At 39.4% G+C, this 26,306-nt stretch overlaps 1 protein-coding gene across 1 annotated transcript in view; it reads right to left on the reverse strand.

Moving 5' to 3' along the window:
- The window catches only part of SLC35F1 (solute carrier family 35 member F1), a 177,322-nt gene that overhangs the window by 61,171 nt on the left and 89,845 nt on the right, over window positions 1-26,306 (reverse strand). The window contains exon 5 of the mRNA XM_077755982.1: window positions 17,871-17,998. Within this exon, the coding sequence (XP_077612108.1) occupies window positions 17,871-17,998 (128 nt within the window). The remainder of the gene's footprint in view (window positions 1-17,870; window positions 17,999-26,306) is intronic.

A 26,306-nucleotide genomic window follows, 5' to 3' on the forward strand; every position in this document is an offset into this window, starting at 1 on the left:
TTTTTTTTTTTTTTTTTTTTTTTTTTTTTTTGCCCACCTGCCTCTCTGGCCCTTCTGAGTTTTTTTCTGGACTCATTTTGTTCTTTTTGTCCCTCAGAGTTGTCATGTCTGAGGGCTCAGTCCTTGGCACTCTCCTTTTCACATTCTATATATGCCAGTCTTTGGCTGTCACCCACTTCTTACTTCCTTTCCTGCCAAACGTCTTGCAAAGAGTTGCATTCAGCCACTGCTTTCATCTCCCTCAACATCATTCAACCACTCAGTGCAATCTGGGTTCTATTCCCCAAACACCATCAAAATCGCTCAAAAATATATTCCCTGTTTTTGAACCCAGCACAGATATTTTAGCACATACTCTGGTCAGTGCAGCATCTGACACTCTCTCCTGCTGGTGCTCTTACCTCCAAGCTTCCTGTCCATCACCTCGTCCTTCTGAGACTCCTTAGTGAGTTCCTGGTCTATGGTTTCCCGGATCGACTCTTGTTTTTCATATGCTGTGCTTTCAGGACTTTGCCATAATGTGTCTTCTCATTTCTCCACACTTACCCTGAATGATGTCTCTTATGGCTTTAAAAGTTGTCTCTGTGCTGAGAACTTCTAATCTACATCTCAAATCTGGACCCGTCTCTTAAACTCCAGAGTCTACTGATCTGCAGTGGATGTACCAAAAATACATATAGCTCAGCATGGCTCAAACATAGCTCATATCTTTGTCTCCAAACTGTCCCTCCTCATGTGGTTCTTTCCTTGCTGACTGGGACCACTGGAGACTCAGTTGCTCAGGTCTCAAACCTGCACCCTGATATCCAACAGTCACTCCCTCCCTCTTGAAACACTTCCTTGACTTGCTTCCAGGGTCTAACATACTCTTTGGTTCTCCTCTTACCACAGTGGCCTCTCCCTAGCCTACTTTCCCTCCAGCCTCTGAATGCTGGCATGTCCCAGGGCTCAGCTTTCAGCTTCCTTCTCTTCTCCATTTATACTCACCCCATTGGTGATGTGATCACACCACAACTTTCAGCACCATCTATATGAAAATGATTCCAAGTTAATAATCCCAGCTCCCACCTCTCCCTGGGCTCAAGATACATATCCCCGGCCACGTATACCAAAGTTTGCGTAGATGTCTAATGGGAAGCTCAAACCTCAAAACCCAAAGCAGAACCTTCATTTTCTGCTCCTCATCTGCTCTTCTCCTGTTTTCCTAATCATGTTATCACATGGCACAAACCAGTGGTTCAGGCCAATAACTAAGGAGTCATTCCTGACTTTCTTTTTCTTTCACACTTCCCACACACAAATACTCAGGATATCCTATTGGCTTTACCTTATAAATATATCCAACAACCTCTAGCTACCTCCACAGTTGGTGCCTGGCTTCAAGTCAATACATCTTTCAGTTAGGGGCCTCCTCACTGTCTAACCATGACAGTTATACAGTCAGCTCTCCATGAGCAACCACAGCCACTGTGATCTAAAAACACCAGTTAGGTCGCATCAATCCCTTGCTCTATACATTTTAATGATTTCCTTAGAACAAATCCAAACTGCTTTTCTTGGTCTCATGTAATAGCCTTATATAATATAATATATACTAGCCTTATGCAATCTCACCCCTACCTCCTTCCTCAGTGTCATCTTTCACTGCCAGTAACTTCATCCAGTCTTTATGTGTCTTGAACATGCCATTCTCAGGGCCTTCACCCTTATACTGCCCCTTTGTTTAGAACTCTCTTCCTCATATCTTTGTGCATCTTACTCATGATGCACAGAACCTCATGTTCTGGGGGGAGAGAAAGAAAATAAAAACTAACTATAAGTTGGAAGGGAAGCTTCATGAGGGTAAGAACATGATCTTCTTCACGCTGTACATCTAGAGCCCATATAAAGGTATATATAATAGATGCTCGATAAATATTTGCTGAGCACATGGGTGAATAAAACATGGATTGATCCTTCCTCACTCACACATCAAATAAGTCACCAAGTTCTCTTTTTAGCCACCTAATTTTCTCTAGAACCTCTTTACTTGCCCTATCCTGTCTGCCCCTTCCTTATCAGGCCATCCAAATAAACTTTCTAAACAACAAATTTTGTCACATCATTACTACTCTAGAAACTCTCAGGAAGAAGCCCAAATCCCTTTGTGATTTACAGTGTGGTCTGTCACCAGCTGCCCCTTCATTCTCTTCTTTGACCATTCCTCCTTCAAACTGCATGCAGAAGCATTTGTAGTTCCTTCCTGTTATGGTCCTTCTCAATTCATTTCTCTGCACCTGCTGTTCCTTCTGCCTAGAGTTCCCATGTCCATCTGTCTCACTACCCCTTGCCTGGCCTGCTCGGACTTATCTTTCAGAGCTCAGTTGAGACAACACTTCCTTCAGGAAGCCTTCTTTGGCTTCCTAAATCTGAATTAGGTGCCCCTTCAGGGGCTCCCACTGATCTCTATATTATCAAATTGTATTTAATTATGCTAAAGACAACTACCTTCCATAAGGGCAGGATTTTTTTTCTCCCTTGCACTCAGTTTTACTTCCTGAAGCTACAAGGTGCATGGCACACAGAAGGACCCCTTAAATATTTTATTAATTCACTCAAAAATATTTATGGAGTATCTACTACATGCCTGACACTAATCTAGGAAATAAGAAATCTAAGTAATAATAAATTCCCTACCTTTATGAAGTTTGTAATCTTATGTAGGAAGTGGCAATCAAGTAAAATATATAGTATGCCAATGGTGATAGAAACTATGGAGAAAACGAAAGGAGAGAAGGGAGGGAGTGCTGAATGGGGCAGGTGACAGTGATTCTAAACATGGTGGTCAGGGAAAGACTCATTGAGAAGGTAACATCAGAGCGAAGTCCAGAGGTGTTTATCTCATTCTCTGGCAATAGTAGATGCTGAATGATGAAAAAATTTCTGCTTCTCTGAACCATTTGTGGAGATTTGCTGGCACTGAGGTAACTGGTACTGCCTAAAGCTGCTTACTGAGTGAGATGATTTTGGCTGAAGGAGCCAAAGGTGAGGGCTCTGTGCTGTCGCTAGTTCCTGTCCTCATTCTCTGGCCTACATGGTGTCACAACTCCGACATTGAGCCTAGAGCCCTCCACTTGATGGCTCCAGAAAACGCTCAACTATATTCTGCCTTTCTGTTCAAGGAATCTTGAACTGGAAATGGCCTCTGACTCGGAAGATATAAGCAAGAGAGAGGACAGGAAGAAGGACAGAAATAATTCCTGCTATTTTCTCATAGGTTAATGTTTTTATTTTCTCATAGGTTAATGTTTTTATTTTTATTAAATCTTTAATGTTTATTTGTGTGTGTGTGTGAGAGAGAGAGAGAGCGAGCATGAGCAGGGGAAGGGCAGCAAGAGAGGGAGACACAAACTCTGAAGCAGATTCCAGGCTTTGAGCTGTCAGCACAGAGCCCGACACAGGGCTCAAACTCATGAACCGTGAGATCATGACCTGAGCCGAAGTCAGGCGCTTAACCGACTGAGCCACCAGGCGTCCTGAGGTTGGTGTTCGTAGAATTCTCATGGGCTAAGTCTTAAGAAGTCTCAGCAGCTATAAGATTGTACCCTTCATTCTTTTTTTTTTAAATTTTTTTTTATGTTTTATTTATTTCTAGGAGAGAGAGAGAGAGAGAGAGAGAGAGAGAGACAGCATGAGCAGGGGAGGGTCAGAGAGAGAGGGAGTCACAGACTGAAACAGGCTCCAGGCTCTGAGCTGGCAGTCAGCACAGAGCCCGATGCGGGGCTCGAATCCACGAACCGCGAGATCATGACCTAAGCGAAAGTCGGACGCTTAACCGACTAAGCCACCCAGGCGCCCCTGTACCCTTCATTCTTAAATGAACCTCATAGGCTTTTACTGATTTATGATTTCTCAACAAACATATCTATTCAAATGCATTGCCAAAGTAAGCAGGCTACATGCACATTTTTTCTTTTTTAAAGTGCAAAAAAGCGTTTATTACGGGTGAATTTTGTGTAGTGATCGAGTCAAAATGAACACTTCTGTAAAGAGAACCAGTCAGCCGTGATGCAGGAGTGTTTCCTGTGCATCTATCCATGGCAGACAGCATCAGAAGGCTCCCAAAAGGAGCCAGTGCAGGTGGCTTTGGGAGCCCTGGGATTTTTAGGAACCACAGAGAGGGAATAGGTCCTTGGCAGGATCCTCTTCTCAAAAATGGAAACACCAACACAGACAGGCAAAAAAAGTCTGCTCTTGCTCCATGCATTTCTGCTTCCTTTTGGAGAGGGCCTTCAAAAGGTCCACACCTTCAAATCTGCCTGAGGGTGGGGAGGAATTCAATACTGTCCCCAACTATATTGTTTCCTATTGCTGCTGTAACAAATGACCACAAACATAGTGGCTTCAAACAATATAAATTCATTACCTTACAGTTCTGGAGGTGGGAAGTCCTAAAATGAAGGTGTTAACAGATTTGTGTGCCCTCCAGAGGCTCTAGGAGAGAATCCCTTTCCTTGCCTTTTTCAGCTTCCAGGGCTATCTGCATTCCCTAGTTGGGGGTTCCTTCCTCCATCTTCAAAGCCAGGGGTGTAGCATCTTCACATACCTCTCTGACTCTTTGACCTCTGCTTCCACTGTCATATCTCCTGCCATCGCTGACTTTGGCTCCTCTTTTCAAAGGACCTTTGTGATTATACTGAGGTCACTCAGATGACCCAGGATAATCTCGTCATTTCAGCTACATTAATTTAATCACGCCTGCAAGAGTCCCTCTGTCTAGTAAAGTAACATGTTACAGGGATTAGATCTCTGACAGCTTTGGAGGACCATTGTTCTGCCTATTGTACCAGCTATGTTCATGCATAATGAAAGGTGTGCCTTGAAAATGATGAGCATTCTTTTAAGGGAAAGAAAATTGCCACTTATTGAACAGGGTACACAGGTGTTTACATATCTAATCCTCTTTAACACACTGGAATTCATTCAATCCGGACATGGTTGTCATTCAAGGTAGTCACTCTGGAAGGTCATGGGTGTATTTTAATGAAGTTTCCATTGCTCAAAAACATTCTGAACTTTCTGAAGTCACTTTTGGAGCACTCACTGGAGTATTCTTAATGGAAGCAACTGCTAATTCTTTGAGAGTAAGTTTTATTTTTTGGAAAGAACACAAATGGTGGATTAAGCAAGATAATAGTTTTGGGAACCACAGAAAGGATAAATTATAAAGAAATCTGCATGATTTAAAATTGGCTCTGATGATGTCAAAGAAATTCTACAAAATTTGAACAATGGTAGACACATCTAAATAAGTGTACAATAAAAAGCCCTTTGGGGCGCCTGGGTGGCTTAGTCGGTTAAGCGTCCGACTTTCGCTTAGGGCATGATCTCGCAGTTCGCGGGTTCAAGCCCTGCGTTGGGCTATGTGCTGACTGCCGGCTCAGAGCCTGGAGCCTGTTTCAGTCTGTGACTCCCTCTCTCTCTGACCCTCCCCTGCTCACGCTGTCTCTCTCTCTCCTAGAAATAAATAAATAAATAAAACATTTTAAAAAATTTTAAAAAAAAAGCCCTTTGAGGAATACTATTAATTTGAAGGTATAAATTTGGTTATGTTTACCAAACCACTTTGTTTATATCTTATAGAGTGAAATATCATTATTACGTCAAGGACATTTTTATTTCAAAAGTAAAGAGAATTCTTATATAGAAAGATACTTCTAATGATAAACCATTTGGAGTTCGCCTACTCTTAATTCTCATGTTACAGTGTCTAATTAGGGAAATTATTTGTTACAAACTAGCTCTTTTCAAATCCATTATCTTTTCATATTGTGTTCCCTAATTAAATCCTTTATAGGATATAGCATTGTTTTTTAAATGAGCCCAAACTAGATCAGTGGTATTAAAAAAAATCCTCAAATCTTATGACCAACACATAAAATTTCTTACTCTCTTTCAACTTATTAATAATCTTTAATGTTTCAATAAGCCAGGGAAATAATTATCTGGAGAAAAGTATGAGAATTTATCAGTGACGTTACTTACAGAATTTTGTTTGGGGAAAGGCAGGGAGGATGACTTGAAATAAAAACATGACACTAAATTTCTATCAAATGACTTCGTATCTATAAATCTTTTAAGGGCCAAATGAACCCATTTGGGCAATGAGCATACTTTAATTGGCAAGATTTTAAAGCATGGCTAATTGGAAAACTCTGACTTTTTAAAAATTGAAGTAGAGCTGATAAACATTATTATACAAGTTTCAAGTATTCAACCCAGTGATTCAACAATTCTACATATAAAGCTCCTTCACCACAGTAAGCATAGACACCAAACAATGTTATTACACTATTATTTACTATGTCCCCATTATATAATCTGCATCCTGTGACTTGTTTATTTTATAACTGGAATTTTGTAACTCTTAATTTCCTTCACCTATTTTGCCCATCACCCAACCCCCTCTCCTCTGGAAACCACTAGTTTGTTCTCTGTATTTATAATTCTGTTTCTGTTTTTTTTTTTTTATTTGTTAGTTTGCTCACTTATTTTGTATTTCATGTTCCACATATAAGTGAAAGCATATGGTACTTGTCTTTCTCTGTCAGACTTATTTCACTTAGCATAATACCCTTGAGGTCCATACATATCACAAATGACAAGATCTCATTCTTCTTTATAGCTGAGTAATATTCCTGTGTGTGTGTGTGTGTGTGTGTGTGTGTATACCACATCTTCTTTATCGTTCACCTATTGATGGATACTTAACATTGTTACTCTACTGTGGCTACTGTAAATAATGCTGCACTGAACAAAAAGGTGCATATATCTTTCAAATTAGTGTTCTTGTGTTCTTTGTGTAAATGCCCAGTAGTGAAATTATTGAATCATACTTAACAGTTTGACTTTTAAAAATTTAATTAGTTAGTTTCTGTTAAGGCTTATAAGTCATAAGTTTCATTTCCAAAGTAAAGAAAAAATTGAGTTTTGAAATTATATTTACTTGGTCATTAGAAGACTTGTTTTCAATACCATGCTTTCTTTCTGTTTCAGTCTCATTTTCTCCTTGTCCTCTGTCTCTCTTTTTCTCTCTCACACACACACACACACACTTAGAGGTGTTCACCAAATCTATTTGCAATTCCTTTTTAAATGAGTGAAAACATTGATTACAAGTGCCCATTTGGGGGCTCCTGCATTAAGCGTCCGACTTTTGATCTTGGCTCAGGTCATGATCTCATGGTTTGTGGGGTCCATCCCACGCATTGGGCTCTGCATTGACAGCTATGAGCCTGCTTTGGATTCTCTTTCTCCCTCTGTCTCTGCCCCTCCACTGCTTGCACTTCCTCTCTCTCTCTCAAAATTAACAAATAAAACATTTAAAAAAGTGTCTATTTGCCCACATTTCCACCAATTCTATTCTGTGGTGAGCATGCACATTTGGGAGGTGTAAGGCAGTCAGTGGTTAACAGATTAATCTGTGTCTATGAACATATTGAAGCCTTAGGGATATCCAAGGCTGAGCTTCGTATGTCTTCCCTTCTGCCCTATTCACTCTTATCCATGAATAAGATAGGCATTTTGGCCACTAATTCTAGAAATATGAATCTTGTGTGTGGTGGTATAATATTGAGCTCTAGGAGTGTTTCACTTTTCACGAACTCAGTATATGCAAAGCATACCTATGGAAACAAATATAGTTACTATTCATAGTACAAAATGATTTTTCAATTTACAAGAAATACACTGTACATTTCCCAGTGTGTTAAAAATATAAATCATTTATAACAATTTATCTAGAAAGAATATTTCAGGAACATATTCGTTGCGAAAAGGGCAGCCCATCTGTACCACAGGAGAAAATTCTCTTGATTTTACATGTCAAGCAACAGAATCACATGGCTTTAAAGTTTGTTTAACTCCTAGCACTGTGAAAACATGATTCCAAGTAGGATATTACCATATTTGCTTGTACAGTTTCCCTAGAAGTTTTCACTAGGATTGGAAGAATTTTGTTTGTACCTAGAAGCCATCTCATTCATGTTGATGAGATTTCACTTCTGTTGATTGGCAAATGGTCTCACATGAGGTTAATACACTAATCAATCAGTGGCAAAGTTAATTGAAATATTGGTTTCCTAACCTCCTCCTTGTGTCTCAAGCAAGGTCTTTCACTTGGATCACTTTGCACACAACTGTACAATTTGTCACTGTTTTTTTTCAATTTGCTGTCCAAGAGTGAGAGTGTATGAGAGGATAGACTGGTTTTCTCAAATGGGATTAATGGAAAGAATACACAAAGTGGAAAATATGTGAGTAAAAGGAGCTGGTATTTATTGAGCACATGTTGGAGGCATGGCCAAAGTGATGGGTGTCCTAGCCTGGCTGACTAACTGTCACAAGGATCTCAGACAAGTCTAAGAATGTTGGAAGACCAGTGACATTTCTGTCTGCAGGAAGGACAGAGGGACTTCACTGAGGAAGGTGTTAGAGGTGATGGCAGGATCAGAACAATATAATGTGTTATAGTTTGTTGCATTATTTTTACCCTGGGGCAGCGGGAACCAGGACCATTGAAGGCAGTGTTACATTTGCATATCCAGGACCACACCAGGAAGCAGGTTTTTAAATTCTTATAAGTGGGAAAACTGATGCTCAGACAGAAAACAAACATATAAGGGCATCTCACTTATTTATAACCTGTCTATTTGAGACACTGGAGCTGACAATCACCAGGGAAACAAGTGGCCCTATTTTACTGTGGGATTCATACTGTCAGTAAAATCTAGGTTTATAGACTCAACTGAACAGTCTCCTCCAGAAAGTCCTCTCTGTCACTGGTGGATTCAGTCACTCCTCTCTGTAATTCAGAAGCATCTGTGTATAGCTTCATTTTACTACCACTACTCATACTGCGCTGTAATTTGTCTATACATCTGTCTTCCAGAAAATAGGATAATTTTTTTTTTTTGAAATTTAGTTTATCCTCTTCAATTATGCCTCATTTTAAACTGAGCCATGAAGAAAAAGGCAACAGGTCCTTTATTAGAACATAGAGGTCATTCAGCTTTCAAACAGCAAGCTGACTTTCCTGACTTCTTTAGCAAAGAAAGGTCTGAGTAAGGTTCATGGACAGAGAAAAGAGTCTAACTTCTGTAATTCTCCCTCGGAAGGAGGATGTGAGACAAAGAGTCCCTGCTAAAAAGGAAGAGGATGGGAAGCTTGTCTCTCTCACCATGGACTCTGGGAAGAGAAAAGGAAATTAAGGAGAAGAGTTGAGTCATATGTGTCCAGAGGTGCCCTCTTTGGATTGAAGTGCTGGATGGAGAAAGAATGCTAGATAGAGAGGAAACTGAAAGCAAAACATTGGTTTCCTTTTGGGACAGCCACACCAACCTGAAGAGGCTGCATCAGAGAACAACGGGAAGTGAAGTGTCATTAGCAGAGAACACTCTAACTCCCCAGAGTCCTTTTCAGCTCCCGTTTAGCCAGAAGTCTTAGTGCTCTGCAAAGGGGTGCAAGCTGGCTTCCCTGGGGTGGGGTGAGGGGTTCCACATGGCAGGGACCATCAAGGTTAGAGACCAAATACCTTCATGGCCAGATACCTAGAGGCCCACAGCATCATGGAGGATCAGAGGGGCAGTAAGCAAGGAGAGGGAGACCGCTGGGGGGCACACTGAACAGCAGAGGCGAGCAGGATGCCAGGCATGGAAGATCCATATCCAATCTAGCAAGTGTCCACCCAACAGCTGGGGGGCTGCCCTACAGTGGAAAGCAGCCAAAGGGCCAACAAGGCCCCAGGTCGCCAGGTCACAGTACAGACTCACTCACATGCCATCTCAGAAGCGAGTATAGAAGAAGGGACTTCTGAGAGGCTGAGCGTTTGTCCAAAAGCAACTCGCTATCCAAAGAAAAAAATTTAATTGGAAGAAATTAGTAATTTTTATAGCAAATTGGACTTTCCCCTCCATCCACTGCTATTTAGATAGCTTGAGGGCATTGGGGGCGAGGTTCACTGAAAAGATTAGATCGATTATAGGATATAAAGAAGGTATAGATGCTTTGAACATCTAAATATAGCATGAGTTAATCTGTATCGAGGCAATGCCTATAACACTTGAGCTTCTTGAGAGCTGGGGCAGTTTTTTTCATCATCTTTATCTCCCCAGAGCATAAAAGAATACTTAAGAGATGTTTAGAGTTCCATGTCTGAGTCCTGTATGAATAAATAAACTTACTGATAATAAAACTACTAAAGGTCACTTGTGTTGTCTTGCCCCATAACTCACCTTTAGAAATGCATCCTTTCATTCATTAACTTATGTATTCAAGTATTTCATACATTTTGGCATCTATGTGTACATGATCTCGTGCAGGAAACAAAGATCAATTGCATCTGCATTTATTCAAACATCAGAAATTTACTCAGTGCTTATTGTGTACCAGGTACACAGGTCTCACCTTCAAAGTCCTTATAGACATGCAGGGGGAGTGTGGAGGAAATATGTAAAAAGAAAAAATCCCAACTATTATCAACAGTAGAAAATGGCAGTTACCAGAAGAAAAGGAAGATGAAGAAATAAAGAGAGTGAAGACAGGATTCGCTGTGTGGTTTCCTGTCCTGCAAGCAGGGCTTTTAGAGAGTACAGTAGAGGAAGGGAGACAGGTGCTCTCTTGTTTTCCAATGGCTTTGTCTGTGGCATCCGAGGCGTCAGCCCACAGGCCCTGAGTCAATGAAGGTAGAATATGAAAGCTCTCTTCTACGGAAGGCAGTTCTATAGGACACATTTAAAGACAGGTTTAGGGATGGACATATTCACAGAACTAAGGCAAGATTGAAGATAGTCCCTCTGATGATGGGGAAAGGTCTATATTCTCTCTCAGGATAGAAGGATGACAGGAAACTTGCAGTGCCCAATCAAATATTTAGATTTGAACTGTTACATTTTTTTCTACCATCATAAGAATAAAAAGTCCAGCTCTAAGAAATCTGAAAGACATTCAGAATATTGTATTCCCTTTAAGGGTAAGAACTTTGTCTGCTTTTAAGGCTTTGCTTTTACATGTACTTTAAAATATCTCCGGATTAGTCATAAACTGCCACAGTCTTGCACCAGGGACAGGTAAAAACAACAAGGGTAAAGAAGGAAATACAGTCTTAAAAGCTGAGCTCATAATCGTAAACTCAAGCCCATGAACCTGTTTCTAATGTGCATAGGCAGCCTTTGTCTCTGGGCTCATCTATGAGCCCAGAAATTCAAGTTGGCTACAAATAAGAAGTTTAGTGACTTTCTCTCATGTATCATAACGTCTTGACTATGGAACCACGTACGTGATTCCTGGGGATGAGAGGTACCTCTCTCCGGTCTCCACTAAACAAGGCATACTTTCTTCATCACACTGCCATATTGTATCCTGTTAACACAGCTGCCACTGCCCCACAGCAGGGCTCCAGTCTAATCAGCAGTTGTACCCCAAGACTCTAGCCACCTCACAGGCATTTTTTAATCAATAAATACATCGTTAGGGCAAGTCTATTCACATGACCTAAATTTTAGACATAACAAGGTACAAACTACCCAACCTTTCTCTGTATCCGATACAACATAGCTCATAGCCTACTGAAAATACACAAAGAGAAGACCCAGAAAGGCCTGAGAGTGATGTAAAGTGATGAGACAAACTGCTGTATATGGATGTCGTAGCATACTGTGTATGTTACATGTACATGTTGCATGCAGATGCTGTAGCATGCTCTATGTTACAACTACATGTTGCATATGTATGCTGTTGCATGATGGGTATGTTACATGTACATGTTGTATGTATATGCCCTGTAGAATTAGTCTCAGGAATGGACACTGGGCACTGGGGAGGGTGGCTTGCATTCTGTATTATCCTGTCCTAACATGCTTGAATCAGAGGAGCGGAGAAGAAAGAAAATAACCAAGGCTGGAGGTATTTCTTTCCTGTCCTTTGCTTTTGCTGTCAACTGCTTGAAGAATGGAAGGTGCTCTGAAGTATGCACCGCGTGAAGGAGGGTTTGTGTGAGAGGTATAGACCCCTCAGCATGGTTATCAGCAAGAATACTGTAAGTCATTTCCAATGTGAGTTAATTTTAGTTACCAAATACCACATTTGAAGAGACCAGCTTTCTTCTTATTTCACAGAAGAACTAGTTTCATCTGTTTGCATTTTAGTACTACGTGGCTGAAAAAAGATGAATAATCTTTAGGCGAGAACTTGTAAAGCTGATATGTCTACTGGAATGGTTCACATAGCACAGTTACAAAAATAGCATAGCTTTTAGAATTTATCCAAATGTCATTGCTAATCTTTCTCAAAGTCACAAGTACAATCTATTCATTCTCCACAAGTCAAGATATACAAACCCACAAATGTGTCTTTAGAATACAATTCTTGTAAGTCCTTATAAATCTCTTTATTTTATAATAAAGGGAACAGTTGGATTTCTTCACTTCAATGTCTCTCTTCCATCATCCTTTTCCTTAATATGTTACCTCTTTTGCCATTGTTAACTTTCTTTAGCTTCTGACTGTAAAGACAAAGTTAAATTTTTTTTTCCAAAAGATGTTCAACATTATTAGCCCCTAGGGAACTGCAAATTAAAACCACGATGAAATATCACCATGTACCTTTTGGAATGGATAAAATGAAAAAATAATGATAATACCGAGTGCTTGTGAGGGTGTGAAGATGGAGCCCAACCAGATCTCTCAGACATTGCTGGAGGAAATGTAAAATGGTACAACCACCTTGGAAAGTTGTTTGCCAGTTTCTAAAACCAAACAGGCACTTTCCATATGACCCAGCAATTACATCTTTTGAACATTTATCCCAGGGAAATGAAACCTTGTGTTAACACAAAAATCTGCAAGCGAATGTTCATAGCACCTTTATCTGTAAAACCCCAAAATGGAAACAACCCAACTGTCTTTCAACAGGCGAATGGTTAAACAAACCCTAGTATATCTGGACCATGGAATACTACTCTGCAATAAAAAGGAATAAAATATTGACATATGCAACACTCTGGATGCACTTAAAGACATTATGCTTACTGAAAAAGAAAACAATCTCCAAAGGTTAAACACTGCATGATTCCATTTTATACAGCATCCCACCCTCCTGCTGACAAAATCATATAGATGGAGAACAGATTACTGGTTTCCAGCTGATCAGAATGGCAGTGGTGAGTTGGGTAAAACTTGACAGGGGTAGCACCAGGGAGTTCCTTTGTGGTAATTGGGCAGTTCTGTATTCTGTTTGTTATAGTATTTATACAAACTTACATGTGGGATCAAATTGTACAGAATCACACACACACACACACACACACACGAAGGAAAAGAGGTTGAAAACTGAAAAAGGTCTGTAGTCTAGTTAACAGTCTTGTACCAATATCAATACCCTGGTTTTGACATTACACTAAAGTCATATACAATGTCACCATTAGGGAAAGCTGTGTGAATGGTGCAAAAAACTCTGTATTTTTGCAATTCCCTGTGAGTCTATAGTCATTTCAAAAATATATTTTTCCTCTCAAGTTTCACGTATCAGTTGTTTCTGACATTTAACCCTATGTTCAGTGAATGTACTGATAGGGCAGGAGGACAAAGCAAGGAGAGGCTCATAATGTCTTTTTACTTTATGTCTCTGTGTTTAAGAGAATCAAGAAACAAAAGTATTTGGTGCTCTGCCAACTGTTAATGAAGACTGTCTTGATAAAACAAATGTGTTTTGAAGAAGGGCTACTGGGTCAAATCCTAACATTTCTTTCCTCAGAAACTTTCATGGCTCTCTTTTACCTATACAATTAAGTCACACTCTTTATATTGACATTGAAGACCTCTTACAATATGGACCCAACCTAAAGTTTCAGCTCTATCTTTCTCTATTTCTCTATTCTATTTATGAGAATTCACTGCTTCAATCTGTTCTCTACACTGGAACCCGAGTTTTAAAAACTCAAATTTGGGTTCCCATGGCACTTAGCCTAAACATTCAAATCCTTGACCTGGATTCATCAAGACTCATAGTCTGGCCTTGACTCCTTCTTCGGGCCATCTTGTACCACTCTTCTTTCTCTGTGTCCAGCCACATGACCTTGTCCACAACCAAATTATTCATTTGATTATTTGACCAAAGGCTGCCTTCCCCATCTGACTGGAAGCTCCATGAGAATACAGAGGGTATCTATGTTTGCTCACAACTTTGTTCACCACTTAATATGATGTCTTGAATGTAGAAGTACTCAGTAATTATTTTTGAAGTGACTGGATAAATCAAACTGGAACAGTTGCTCTCCAATCATATTCATTGAGTTTCCTGCCCCCAAGTTCTGCCCCCAAGCTCTGTCATGCTCTTCACTCCAGGTGCAAAGCTATACCCCCCATTTTATCCTCTCTGCACTTTATCCAATCTCATAAACTCACATGAATGGCCTTTGGAAATGAACATCATCTCTGCCTCCTTTGGAAACTATAGCATGTAGGCATCTGTTCCCTTGCCATACTTGGTGTTGCTTTCAATGGGCTTTGCCTCTTATCCCCTTTATCAATCCATACACTTCTTGAGGACAATGCTTATTCATCACCTGCAATAAATAGCTCATTTCTTAGGTGCTTAATTAATATATTTTCTCTGTTGATTAATGTGAGTAAGAGCTAAAGGCTTTATAAGCTTATTATAAGCTACTAGAAGCTGAATTTGTTTAATTTATGGCAAACTCAAAAAGAAAAGGGGAGGTGGCCAATTTAACCTGAAAGAGACTTTCGAAACAATACATGTATACACAGAAAAATTAAACAAATCCAACATTTTCTGACACTTGGTGTAACTGACTGGCAATTGTTATCATTAAATAAAATTCTTTGCAAAGGTGTTTGCCTCAAGAATAAAGATCCCATGAGTCACTTTCTGAGCCCAATCACCAAAGGTAGCTGGAGACAATACTATATACACAACAACATTCAGAAAGATGGAGAGCTACTCACTGATTGTATATGTCTATGTTTCTTTATCCAATGGAAGAGAAAACAATTGTCCACAATATTGATGTTCTTTTTGGGTTCTATGTACAAACCTATCCAGTAATAAATATGTGTGGATTCTGTGAGTGGCTGAAAAAAAACAATTATGGAAACAAGGGAAAATTATTGATCCTTGTTAGTTCTACCAAGTATACTAACTTACTAAACAGCAGTTCAGACGTGGTTCCCAGAGAAAATACTTTCTGTTCTGACCATTTATTGTTATTTAATAGGTTATTTGTTGTAGGAGGCAAAAATAATTCTAGGATTGTTAGTTCCAACTTGCTTTTTTCTTCTGTTATCTATTGCTAAGTAAATTACAATGAAGACCAACTGATATTTCAGTAGAATTCTTTTTCTTCTTCTCTTCTCTGCAGAATTAAAATAAACTTTTTCATAGAGTGGAACATCGAATAGGTGTTAAACAGCTAATTTGAGAGAGGTGAAAGGATAGATTAGGATGGTGGCATATGACACGGGTTGAACTAAACACCTGAAGACCAGAGGACCAGTTGTTAAGAATAAATTGTCACTGTTCACCAAAAAAATGAAAAATTGAAAAGAAAAATTTGGAGGGAGAGACTGGGTGGCTTAATAGGTTGAACATTCATTCAACTCTTAATTTCGGCTCAGGTCATGATCTCATGGTTCTTGAGTTTGAGCCCTGCATCAGGCCCTGTGCAGACATTGCAGAACCTGCTTGGGAGTCTCTCTCTCCCTCTCTCTGTCCCTACCACATTTGTGCATATGCACACGCACATACTCTCTCTCGAAATAAGTAAACTTTTTTTAAAAATTGAAAAAAATTTGGGGAAAAGCTCCATAAGAAACCAGCAATTGGTTGTGACTTTTCAATGCTTAAAAGGAAAACAAAACAAAACCCACAAAAGTCAACCATATTTTCAAGGGGGGAAGTCTCCTCCTTATTCTCCCCTAGGCTCGTTTCTAGTTTGTGGCTCTAGGCTAATGGGCACAGTTCTACCACAAAGCTAACATTTGTCTCTTCCTTGTCCCACCACATCTGTCTAGGCCTTCTGGAGCCCTCTACATTTAGGTAGAGAATTTCTGGGAATTTCTGTGCCCCCGAATATGGGAAATCAGTGCAGGTGAATTAAATTATCTAAATATTTATTGAGTACCTGGAATGTTTCTGGATTTTCTACCAGGTACCAGAAAGTCAAAGGTGAGCAAGAAATCACTCTTGCTGTGAAAAAACAACTCACAGTTTGGTGGACTAGGTGGGAATCATTCTTAGGTAAGGCATGATTCTTAGGTAAGAAACACCATTCTTAGGTAAGACAGATTGCAGACAGAGATAGAAGACAAAGTGCCATGGGAGCACAGAAGACAGACATTGGTAGTTGTTGTGGGGCTTGTCGAGGTGAGTGAGAGTTCAGTTGGGTGCAGAAGGCTACAGCTGATTTCCAGCATCTGCCCACCTCTCCTCTCCCACTGTAGAATTTCTCCCACCCTGACTCTAAGAATGAGTGCTGACTGATGAGCCAGTGATCCTCAAACAGAGATGGTACCTCTCTGCCAGAGGGCATTTGGAAATCCACAGAGATACTTCTGGTCATTAAAACAGCTGAAAAAAGATGCTATTGGCATTTAGTGGGCAAGGGCTAGGGATGTTCAGCGATCAATAAAGTAGGAAAGAGAACAAAATCATGAAAAATTGCCCCATCTAAAATGCCAGTAGGCCTCCTACTGAAGAACATAAGTCTAAACCAATCAGAGTAATATGATCTTGTATGGGATTGAGGAGTCCAAGTTTAAGCCAGTTAGGTCCCAGCACCTCCCTGATATCATTGCAGTCCAATCGGAACAGAGCTCTGGACTTTTTGTCAATGGGTGTAGAGACCTTCAATGGGTGAGAGATCTTTCTGTCTCTCACTGGGCATGTGGGAAGAAGCCTGTAACCCCATCTAAACTTTGTCTAGAGAGCTTCCCATTCAGTCTATATAATCTCAATTTGTTTAGGGGCTTGGTTTGCTTGTTTATTTCTCTATTTTTGTTATTGTTATTTCCAAGCAAATTATTAGAATGGCGGGAATGTTGTTGTGGCTTCAAGTCTAAGTCAAATGCTATATGTAAATAATGTTTTGCTTTCATCCTGGAGCTTAGCAATGACTACAGAATTCATAATATTGCCATAAAAGGAGAAATGAGGGTGAGATAAAAATAGTCAAGCTTACTATTTATGGTGTAAGGAAGAATGTAAATGGTGCCTGGTGAAAATTGTGAAAACCCAAGTTAAACTTGCAATTGTGTGTTTGTGTGTGTGTATGTATGTGCATAAAAGAAAAAGAGAGAGAGAGAGGAAAGGAGGACACAGTGATTATCTTCATAAATAGTACTATTGAGGAATTTATTTCTTATTCTTTTAGGAAAAATTCTGTCCCTTCAGTTTGCAAAGTCTCCTCATTAAAGAAAGCTAAAAGAAAAGATTATCAAGCACTGTGATTACTTAATCAAAGCCCATTAACATGTTCTAAAATGTTGTAAGTTGTGCTTAAAATAGCTCTTTTTATGCTTATTAATAGCTCTCCTACTGACATAAGATTAGTTGCTACTATTCATAGCTAGAAAATATTTTCCTACATTGTCAATACTTACGGTCTATTAAGAACAAAGAGAAAAAAGACATCCAATTACATTTGAATTAAGAAAAATTAAGAAGACATAGAAATAAAGCTCAAGTTATTTTTTATACACCCAGTTTCCCTCTTGTTGTAAAACTTCTAGAGGAGTATTCAGATTCCCAGGTGACTCAGCTGAAAATAAACTACATCTGGAAATGGAGGAAGCTGAGAAGAACAGAAGAGCCACCAGTACCTGGATGCTGGTCAGAGTCGTGTACTGGTAGGCCTTGACCACCAGGTAATTTGCTTCCAGGTCAATGAGTCCCAGGATCATATACTTCCACCACCTTCGTCGTAAAATTGCTAGGAGGTTTTCTTCTCCTGTGTTATGAAGGTAAGAAGAAATGCGTTAGGTTCTGAACACATGATAAACTGCCTATTTAGAAGGATACTAAAATATTATAGTATTACACATTTTTTACTGTTCCTGATCAAATGTTTAATTAAACAAATGAATTGTGTCAAAGACCAATGTGTTTTTATTGTAGACTTTGGTCTTTTGGATTGGTTTCTATGGCAGAGTAAGACTGGCAGGATTTTAGATCACTAGGCAAAGCATTTTCTCGTGAACATTTGAAGGAAAAAACATTACATCATGTAGAAATAAAAGGAAAGGTGCGCCAGAAAGGCTGCATAAACACACAGAGTCCAAATCATTCTAAACTTCAGTATTGTGGTAAAATAGAAAGAAATGAAATGAGGGCAGCTCAGTGGACAATGGCCTATGCTTGGCAGCCGATCTGCAGTTAGATTCTAAGACGTCATCCTGAGCAGTTGCTCAGCATTGAACGTTGCATGCTCTGAACATTATATTCTGGTGGAGGGTGGATGATGGGAAAGAAAGGAAGTAGGGGTCACTCTCAGACAGAAAGGAGCCATAGGACTATGGCTCTGAATATTGCCCCAAACCATAATCTTCACCACTTGCCTCTTAAGTTTATAGCATCAGAAGAAATTTGGAATCCCTTAGTTTTTCATCTGTAGTTTTACATATTTCAGGCCTGAAAGAAATCTTATTTTCAAGAAGAAATAATGATTGTTAATAATATTAGCTCTTTGGAGCCAACCTGTGAGGTCTTCATAGAGGATAGCGAATATGCAGAAACCCCGAATGAACCGTGACTGTATTCATTATGTACTGCTGCACGACAATTATCCTAAAACATTACTGCTTAAATAAAAAAACCCCAAACATTTATTATCTCATAGTTTTGTGGGTCAAGAATCTGGACACAGCTTAACTGAGTGTCTCTGATTCAAGATCTCTCAATTGCAGCCAAGTTGCCAGCCATGGATGTAGTCATATCTGAACAGCTGACTGGGGAGGGATCTGCTTCTGGACTCACTGAGAAGTGACACTTCTCTCCTATTTTATTCTTTAGAAGAGGGTCAGTAATTTCAACCCATACTCAAGGGAAAGAACTTTGTAAGGATGTGAATACCAAAAGGCAGAGATCATTGGAGGCCATCTCAGAGGTTGGCTACCCAGTGATACACACTTTCAGTACTATAGTTGTGCTTAGGCTAGTCCTCAAGAACCTCAACAGACTCCTGAGCCACTCTTAAAACTTTGAACTACTAATTTCTACTGTTGATCTTATTCCAGTGGCCACAATATGAGGTGAAGACATTTTCAATGGTATGGAGGCTTCTAAAACAAAGCTTTCCAGCTACATGGAGAATGTCAGAGTGTGGGTCATGTCTAGTTGGCAAAAAGGAAGGAGAGGTCCCTGGACCTTCGATAGCTAACCCAGTTTTCAAGCCTCATTTTGGATGCTGCACTTCTCGTATCCTTTGCTCCAAACACAATTAAAAATCTCTCAGACTCAGTGAATTGCTACTTCCTCTTCATCCTTCAAAATTTAGTTATTCTCTCCCATTTTGTCTGATACCATTGCTTCCTGGGTAATGTGTACCCTACTTTGAATAGCCTTTTCACATGATTGTAATTACTTAGAAATTGTCTCATCATTAAACTGGGAGTTTTTGGGATGGTAGGACATCAATGTCTTACTCATACATGTATCCACAGCACTTAGCATAATGACATATAGTAAGGATTAGCTAAGTGTTTTGGAATGAACAAATAATTAAACTGAAAAAAGTGTTAAGTGCTATCTCTCTGAATATGTCAAGAGCCAGCTCTAGAATATGAGTCACGCTTCTTAGTGTTTTGCACTTAGATTCATAGCTGGTAGATCTGATCCCCAAGGTCATTTCTTTACAGCCAGCTCATTTTGGCAATGCCCTCGCACAGCATTTCTGCCTTTCTTACTTGCCTACACATTTGATAAATCAACACACCTCTCTGAATTTATCTTGTAAATTAGTGGTTCACAACTTGACTGAATATTCGCATTTTCTTGAGAGATTTTTAAGAATCTCAATGTCTGGGACCAGTACCCCCAAATTCTGATGTAATTATCTTTGAGTGGGGCCTGAGCATTGATCTGAGGATCAAATCTAAGACTTTCAAATGGTTGGCATCCAATGGCTATGCTCATGATGACCTGAGCTAGGAATTCCAAAAAGGTATGACCACAGACTAGTTTCTTCATACCAAAGAAACATCTGAACATGTGGCCTGAAGTATGCTTCCTCTAGTCTTGTCTCTGGGCTTTTCCTTGTGCTGATTCCTCTGACTGAACTATTCTTCCTCCAGTCTCCAAATGAAGGATTATGATAGACACTACCACCAGGAAGCCTTCCTTGATCTTTCAACTTGATCTTCCTAGGACCGGGTTTTCCTGTAATGTGCTTCTTTAATGTCTTTTGTTTATCTCACATATAATGCGTATCTCACTGTAGTGACCTGTTTTCTTGACTCTATTACTCACTAGATTATTAATAATTTGGAGAGCATAGCATTGTCTTGATCATCACTTTATCTCTAGGATCCAACAGTATATGGTGAGTGATCAATAAATAACACAGAATGTATGAATAAATTTCATGTCCAATAATCTCAGCAATGCTAAAGAGCATCAAAATTAAGGTACTTAAAATATATCTACTATAAACATTCATGTTCCAGACAATGAAAATTGTTTTCATTTAGAATGTAGACAATATTTGACACAATTAATTTGGTGACCATTTTACACATAATATACTATACATAGGACGTAAAAAGGTGAATGGCATATTTAACTGCAAAGCTGCAATTCTATAGTCACAGGTCATTGTCCCAGTTAATTTACACAATGAACAGAGAATTGCCAAACTCGGAGCATACCAGCCACATCTCAATGATGTAAGACTGAAAATCTGGGTCATGATGCTGTTTGTTCTACCAATCAATAACATATTCAAAGTGTAATTCATTACATAGATTCAAAGGAATGATTAGTGCCTTGCTGTTCTGCTGAAGAAGTCTGCAAAGCAAAACACCCTAAGTAAATGTTCCATATTGTTTCATTTGAAGCATGAGAAAACATACAACTCTCTTGCATAGCAGAATTATCCAGGAAGGCAAGAGAGCACTTTCACATTTTTGGCTGAGCAAAAAATCGAGCCCTTGAAAGGACTGCTTAGGGATTTGTCTACATGACTCTCATTAACACTGATGTACAATAGGCCATTAAAATTCTTTTTAGAATAACGAAAATGCATTCTTTACAGCCTTTGTGCCAAACCTCTCCCCAAATCTCATGAAATAGGGCCATCCATAAGAAATACCAGCACAATTAGTGGTATGTTAATGTTTTGAAATTCTTTTCTTTTTTAATTAACTAGAAACAGTAATAAAATCCACGGGTGGAAACTTTAGAATTACAGATAAATATTTAAATGCATTCTGATAATTATTACTTTTATTATCAATATGTTCAAATATAAATAAAAATATTAGAGAATAATATAATAAGGTAACCTCCAACTTGATTTTGCCACATTTTTTTCAGAAACTTGGGGGGGGGGGTTTGAGGAAGAAAATGCTACTGATAAAACTGAAGCTCCTTTTTTGCTCTTTCCAAATTCCCTTCCTTTCCTTCCTTCCTTAATTCATTGTCTTAATATTGTGAATCCTTCATGTTTCTGTTTTTGTTACATCTTTTCTAGGTTTGTTGTATCCAAAATACTTCCCTTGGTCTGTTTTTAAAGTTTATATGAAAGTTTATTGTATGTATTGTACATGTAACATTCTTCTACAGTTTTTTAACATTGTTTTACAAATGTATCCCTACCAGTTCATGTAGAGCTAACTAACTTATTTTAAACACTGTATATCATCATATTTTATGAATCTGTCACAATTTATCTAGTCTTCCACTAATAACCATCTAGGTTGTTTCCACTTTTTCTCTATTAGGAACAGTACAATGAAGAAAGTTACTCTAATTTGAAATAACAGCTTTCCGGCAACAATAACTACTTCAATAATTAAGAACAGGGAAAGAAATTACTGACAGTTTTGATCATGTCATTCATATTTAATTTTACTAAGCACCAACAGCATGATAAATCAAATGTGTTTTTGAATTTTTGTAACAAATAACTTCTAGGATACTTACTATGTATCAGGAAGTATCTACATGTCTTACAAATAACTAATTTACCCAATCCTCATAATAACCCCATAGAGGGATTTATTTGCAGATGACAAGACCAAGCCTTGGAGGAGTTAAATAACCTGCCCCAATGGACACACAGATAAGCCCGGATCTAGACTCATGATAATCAGGCACTGGACTTCATACTCATTAGTACCGTACAATTTTGCCTTACTGATTTGTAATGGTGGCATTGTCCTCAGGAGTCACACATTTCTCATTAAAGACTCTTTCATGACCTACCTGTTCAGACTCACTGCTGCTGGGTGCCCCACTGCTAACTCCAGGAGGCACCCATCGCACGGAAGCCCATGTACATGGCACCCCCTGGAGTTGCCTTTACCCATGATGTAGTTGTGTGTCTACCCCTGAAGCGGCTTGGGGATGAGGACGTATCCCAATCACCAGCAGACCAGCATCAAGGATTTGTTCTCTCCCTGCCTGATCTAAAGTCCATGAGAGTTTCCCTTCTGAAATGTAAAATAAGGTCTAAAATCAATTCTATAGCTTAGAAAAGTCTGATGATAAGAATTACTGTTTTATGCCGAACTACTTGCTGACGCCGCAGGCATAACAACACTGGTCACACATGGGTGGGGCAGGGTGCTGGTGGTGAATACATGCTGAATGAAGGAAGGGGAAACTTTTGTACAAAAACTGAAGCATGGTTTACCTTCACGGCAGTGCCTGGTAAACAGACCTTTGATTCATAATGTTCATAGTATTCTTATTCACCCCTAGTGGTGAGTAAACAGTAACAGCACTGCAAGAACAAGACAGCTGCATTATTCTTGGGACATTCTCATTAAGGGCTCTCATGCATGGTGTGGTCTTCCATGGTGTTCTTATGCAAGAACAGAACCCAGCACGCTTTGCAAAAGCAAAGCTCTCAGAGGGTGAGATCCCTACTTGAACCCACACCTCCTTGGCTCACAATTTGAAGCCATCACACCATCTTTCTTTACCAGAGTTCCAAAGGGGAGTGTTTAAGTATTAATCAGTGAACCTGAAAAATTTTAAATGACTTATGATGGAGGTGTTAATTACTCACTGTTAGAAGCTGAAATTTATTATTAGAATGGAAAGCTTGAGACAATTCTCTTTAAGCAGAAAAGTGAACAAAATAAATGTACTCATAAGGAAATAAAAATATAAATTATTTACAAAAAGGATTGCAACCAATTATACCTCATAATATGAATTTGAATGTAAGGATGAAATACAAAAACAAATCATGAAGATTAAATTTTGTTTTGTATTCTTTCACTCATCTTTACTATTAGAAACAGTGTGATTAGGAAGAGAATAAAAGACAGTGTTGTGTCTTGGTAGCACTGTGCTGTGTCTCAGACCTGGGCTTGAGCACAGACTACCTTCTGCTATGCGGTACTAAGTAACTTGGTAAATGGCTCTGAACCTCAATCCCTCTACTACGAAACAGGGATTATAACAACTATCTCATGGGGCAGTGTAGGTTAAAGGTAGTATAAGTAATGTGTATAAGCTAATATCTAATATCAGGTACATGCACAGAACATAATAGCAATTGGGAGGATTCCTAAAGCCTTGTATCCTCCCAGCCAGTCCTTACATGCTAGCTCACCATGTGTGTAGAGCTGCCTAGAGCAAGACCAGGAACCTGAACCCTCATAATTATTCGTTAGGGCTTTGACCACATACCCCTCTTTGTCCCTTACCCTAGATCACATCACAGCCAGCATACATTTGTCCAAACTAGAGGCAAGCTGAGGGCCTTGTGTTTGATGCCTCTCCCTCAGACCAGCTGGTGTTTTGATCCTTTGGATCACCACCACTTATCCTGAGAGTGGAGGTTGTATGAACACATAAGTTCTCTGCCATCTTACTAACTTGTCTAAATCACTGTGTGGGGCTTAGTTGAGGATATGTAAACAAGATGTATATTTCAGTGTATGTTACCATTTTTTACATGAACCAAATCACTCAAATCTTAGAAAACTTCCCTTTCTGGATTTTTTAAGCTGTCATCTTTTATGAAGCTAAGATATATGATTTTGTGGGGCACATTTATCCAAAATATCCAAACTTCCTCTGATCTTGACGTGTCTTAGAAAACACAATTACTGGGGCGCCTGGGTGGCTTAGTCGGTTAAGCGTCCGACTTTCGCTTAGGTCATGATCTCGCGGTTCGTGGGTTCGAGCCCCGCGTCGGGCTCTGTGCTGACTGCCAGCTCGGAGCCTGGAGCCTGTTTCAGTCTGTGACTCCCTCTCTCTCTGACCCTCCCCTGCTCATGCTGTCTCTCTCTCTCCTAGAAATAAATAAAAATATTAAAAGAAAAAAGAAAACACAATTACTAACATTTTCTTCTTCATACCAATATAAAAATTGATATGAATTGATTGCCTAACTTTTATCATCCAGATAGTTAAAACATATAGGCAGATAAACAAATAAAGAACTTTTCAGAGGTGCCTGGGTAGCTCAGTTAACTCTTGATTTAGGCTCAGGTCATGATCTCACAGTTACTGAGTTCAAACCCCATGTCAGGCTCTGTGCTCACAGTGTGGAGCCTGCTTGGTATTCTCTTTCTCCCTCTGTCTCTACCCCTTCCCCACTCTCTTTAAATACATACATACATACATAAACAAACTTTATAAAGAAATAACTTTTCAGAGGGCACCTCGGTGGCTCAGTCAGTTAAGCATCTGACTCTTGATTTCAGCTCATTTCATGATTTTATTTATGGTTCATGAGATCAAGCTCTGTGTCGGCCTCCCGACAGTGTGGAAACTATTCAGGATTCTGTCTCTCCCTCTCTCTGCCCCTCCCAAACTCATATGTGTATGCTCACTCTCTTTCTCTCATGCTCTCTAAATAAATAAATAAATACATACATAAATAAATAAAAGAACTTTTCAGGATATCTAAAAACCCACATACAGGGGCACCTGGGTGGCTCAGTCGGTTGAGCATCTGACTTCAGCTCAGGTCATGATCTCATGGCTTGTGGGTTTGAACCCCACATTGGGCTTTGCACTGACAGTGCAGAGCCTGCTTCAGATCCTCTGTCTCCCTCTCTCTCTGCCCCTCCCCCACTCATGCTCTCTCTCAAAAATAAATAAACATTAAAAAAATTAAAACACCATATGCAAAAATTGCATACCAACTTTTGACCAATACCTGTGTGCTATGGGTTGCTCTACCTCTTAATGAAAACAGTGCATTAGATCTAAATAATTCCCACAGACAAGTTCCACCTAGGATTTCCTTAAAACATGTATACTGCTCAGCATACATTTTATATTCTTGGAAAGAATATCCAATGAAAGAATAAACCCACTTGAGTGGCTAAACACTATCACTGTGAATAACTGAAAGACGAATCTGAGAATCTGAAAAATGTTAAGCTGCTGCATGGTCAAACACAATGAACATTTCTGTCCCATATTTCAAGTTGTAATAGACCCATTTATTCATATATATCATCTGACAATTAAAATTTAATCCATTAAAGCCAAGCACATATTTCTCCCCCAAACTCCTGTCCAATTTATGCCTTTTCTTGAGCAACCACTCTTTGGTGGGGGGTGGGAACATTTTAACTTTGTTGTATCTTTAACAGTTATCTATATGTGCAGGTTCTTGCTCTGAAAAGTCTCAACAAGAGTTCCTCCCTTTTGATTTGGGTAGTGAGTCTAGGAGGCTGGGCCGTTCCCTCAGGGTGACAGGGCTGTTCGGCTCTGGGAGGCAGATTTCTCAGAGAAGTCAACAAGAACGGTGCCCTTTGAAACTGTGTATATGGCAGCCACACCTTCCCCTTGGTGGGGCAACATAAGGAGGGCACTGGAGCCATTCAGCAGTGAGCTCTAAGCCACGCTCTTTCAGGCACTGGGTGTATGATGTTGTTTTGAAAGTTTGTCTCTCTAAACCTCCATTTTCCTCATCTACACATTGGAGCTACATATTGGACCTGCCTTCTTGAATATGTATTACAACTAAATGAGATATTTGTAAAATGCTTGACATGGTGCCTGGCAAGTAGCTTTTGTTATTACTATCTTGATGACTATCTTTCCTCATGCCCTACTTCGTACTCAAT

The sequence above is a fragment of the Crocuta crocuta genome, unplaced genomic scaffold, assembly GCF_008692635.1.
Source record: "Crocuta crocuta isolate KB4526 unplaced genomic scaffold, BGI_CrCroc_1.0 scaffold772, whole genome shotgun sequence".
NCBI classification, from domain to species: domain Eukaryota; kingdom Metazoa; phylum Chordata; class Mammalia; order Carnivora; family Hyaenidae; genus Crocuta; species Crocuta crocuta.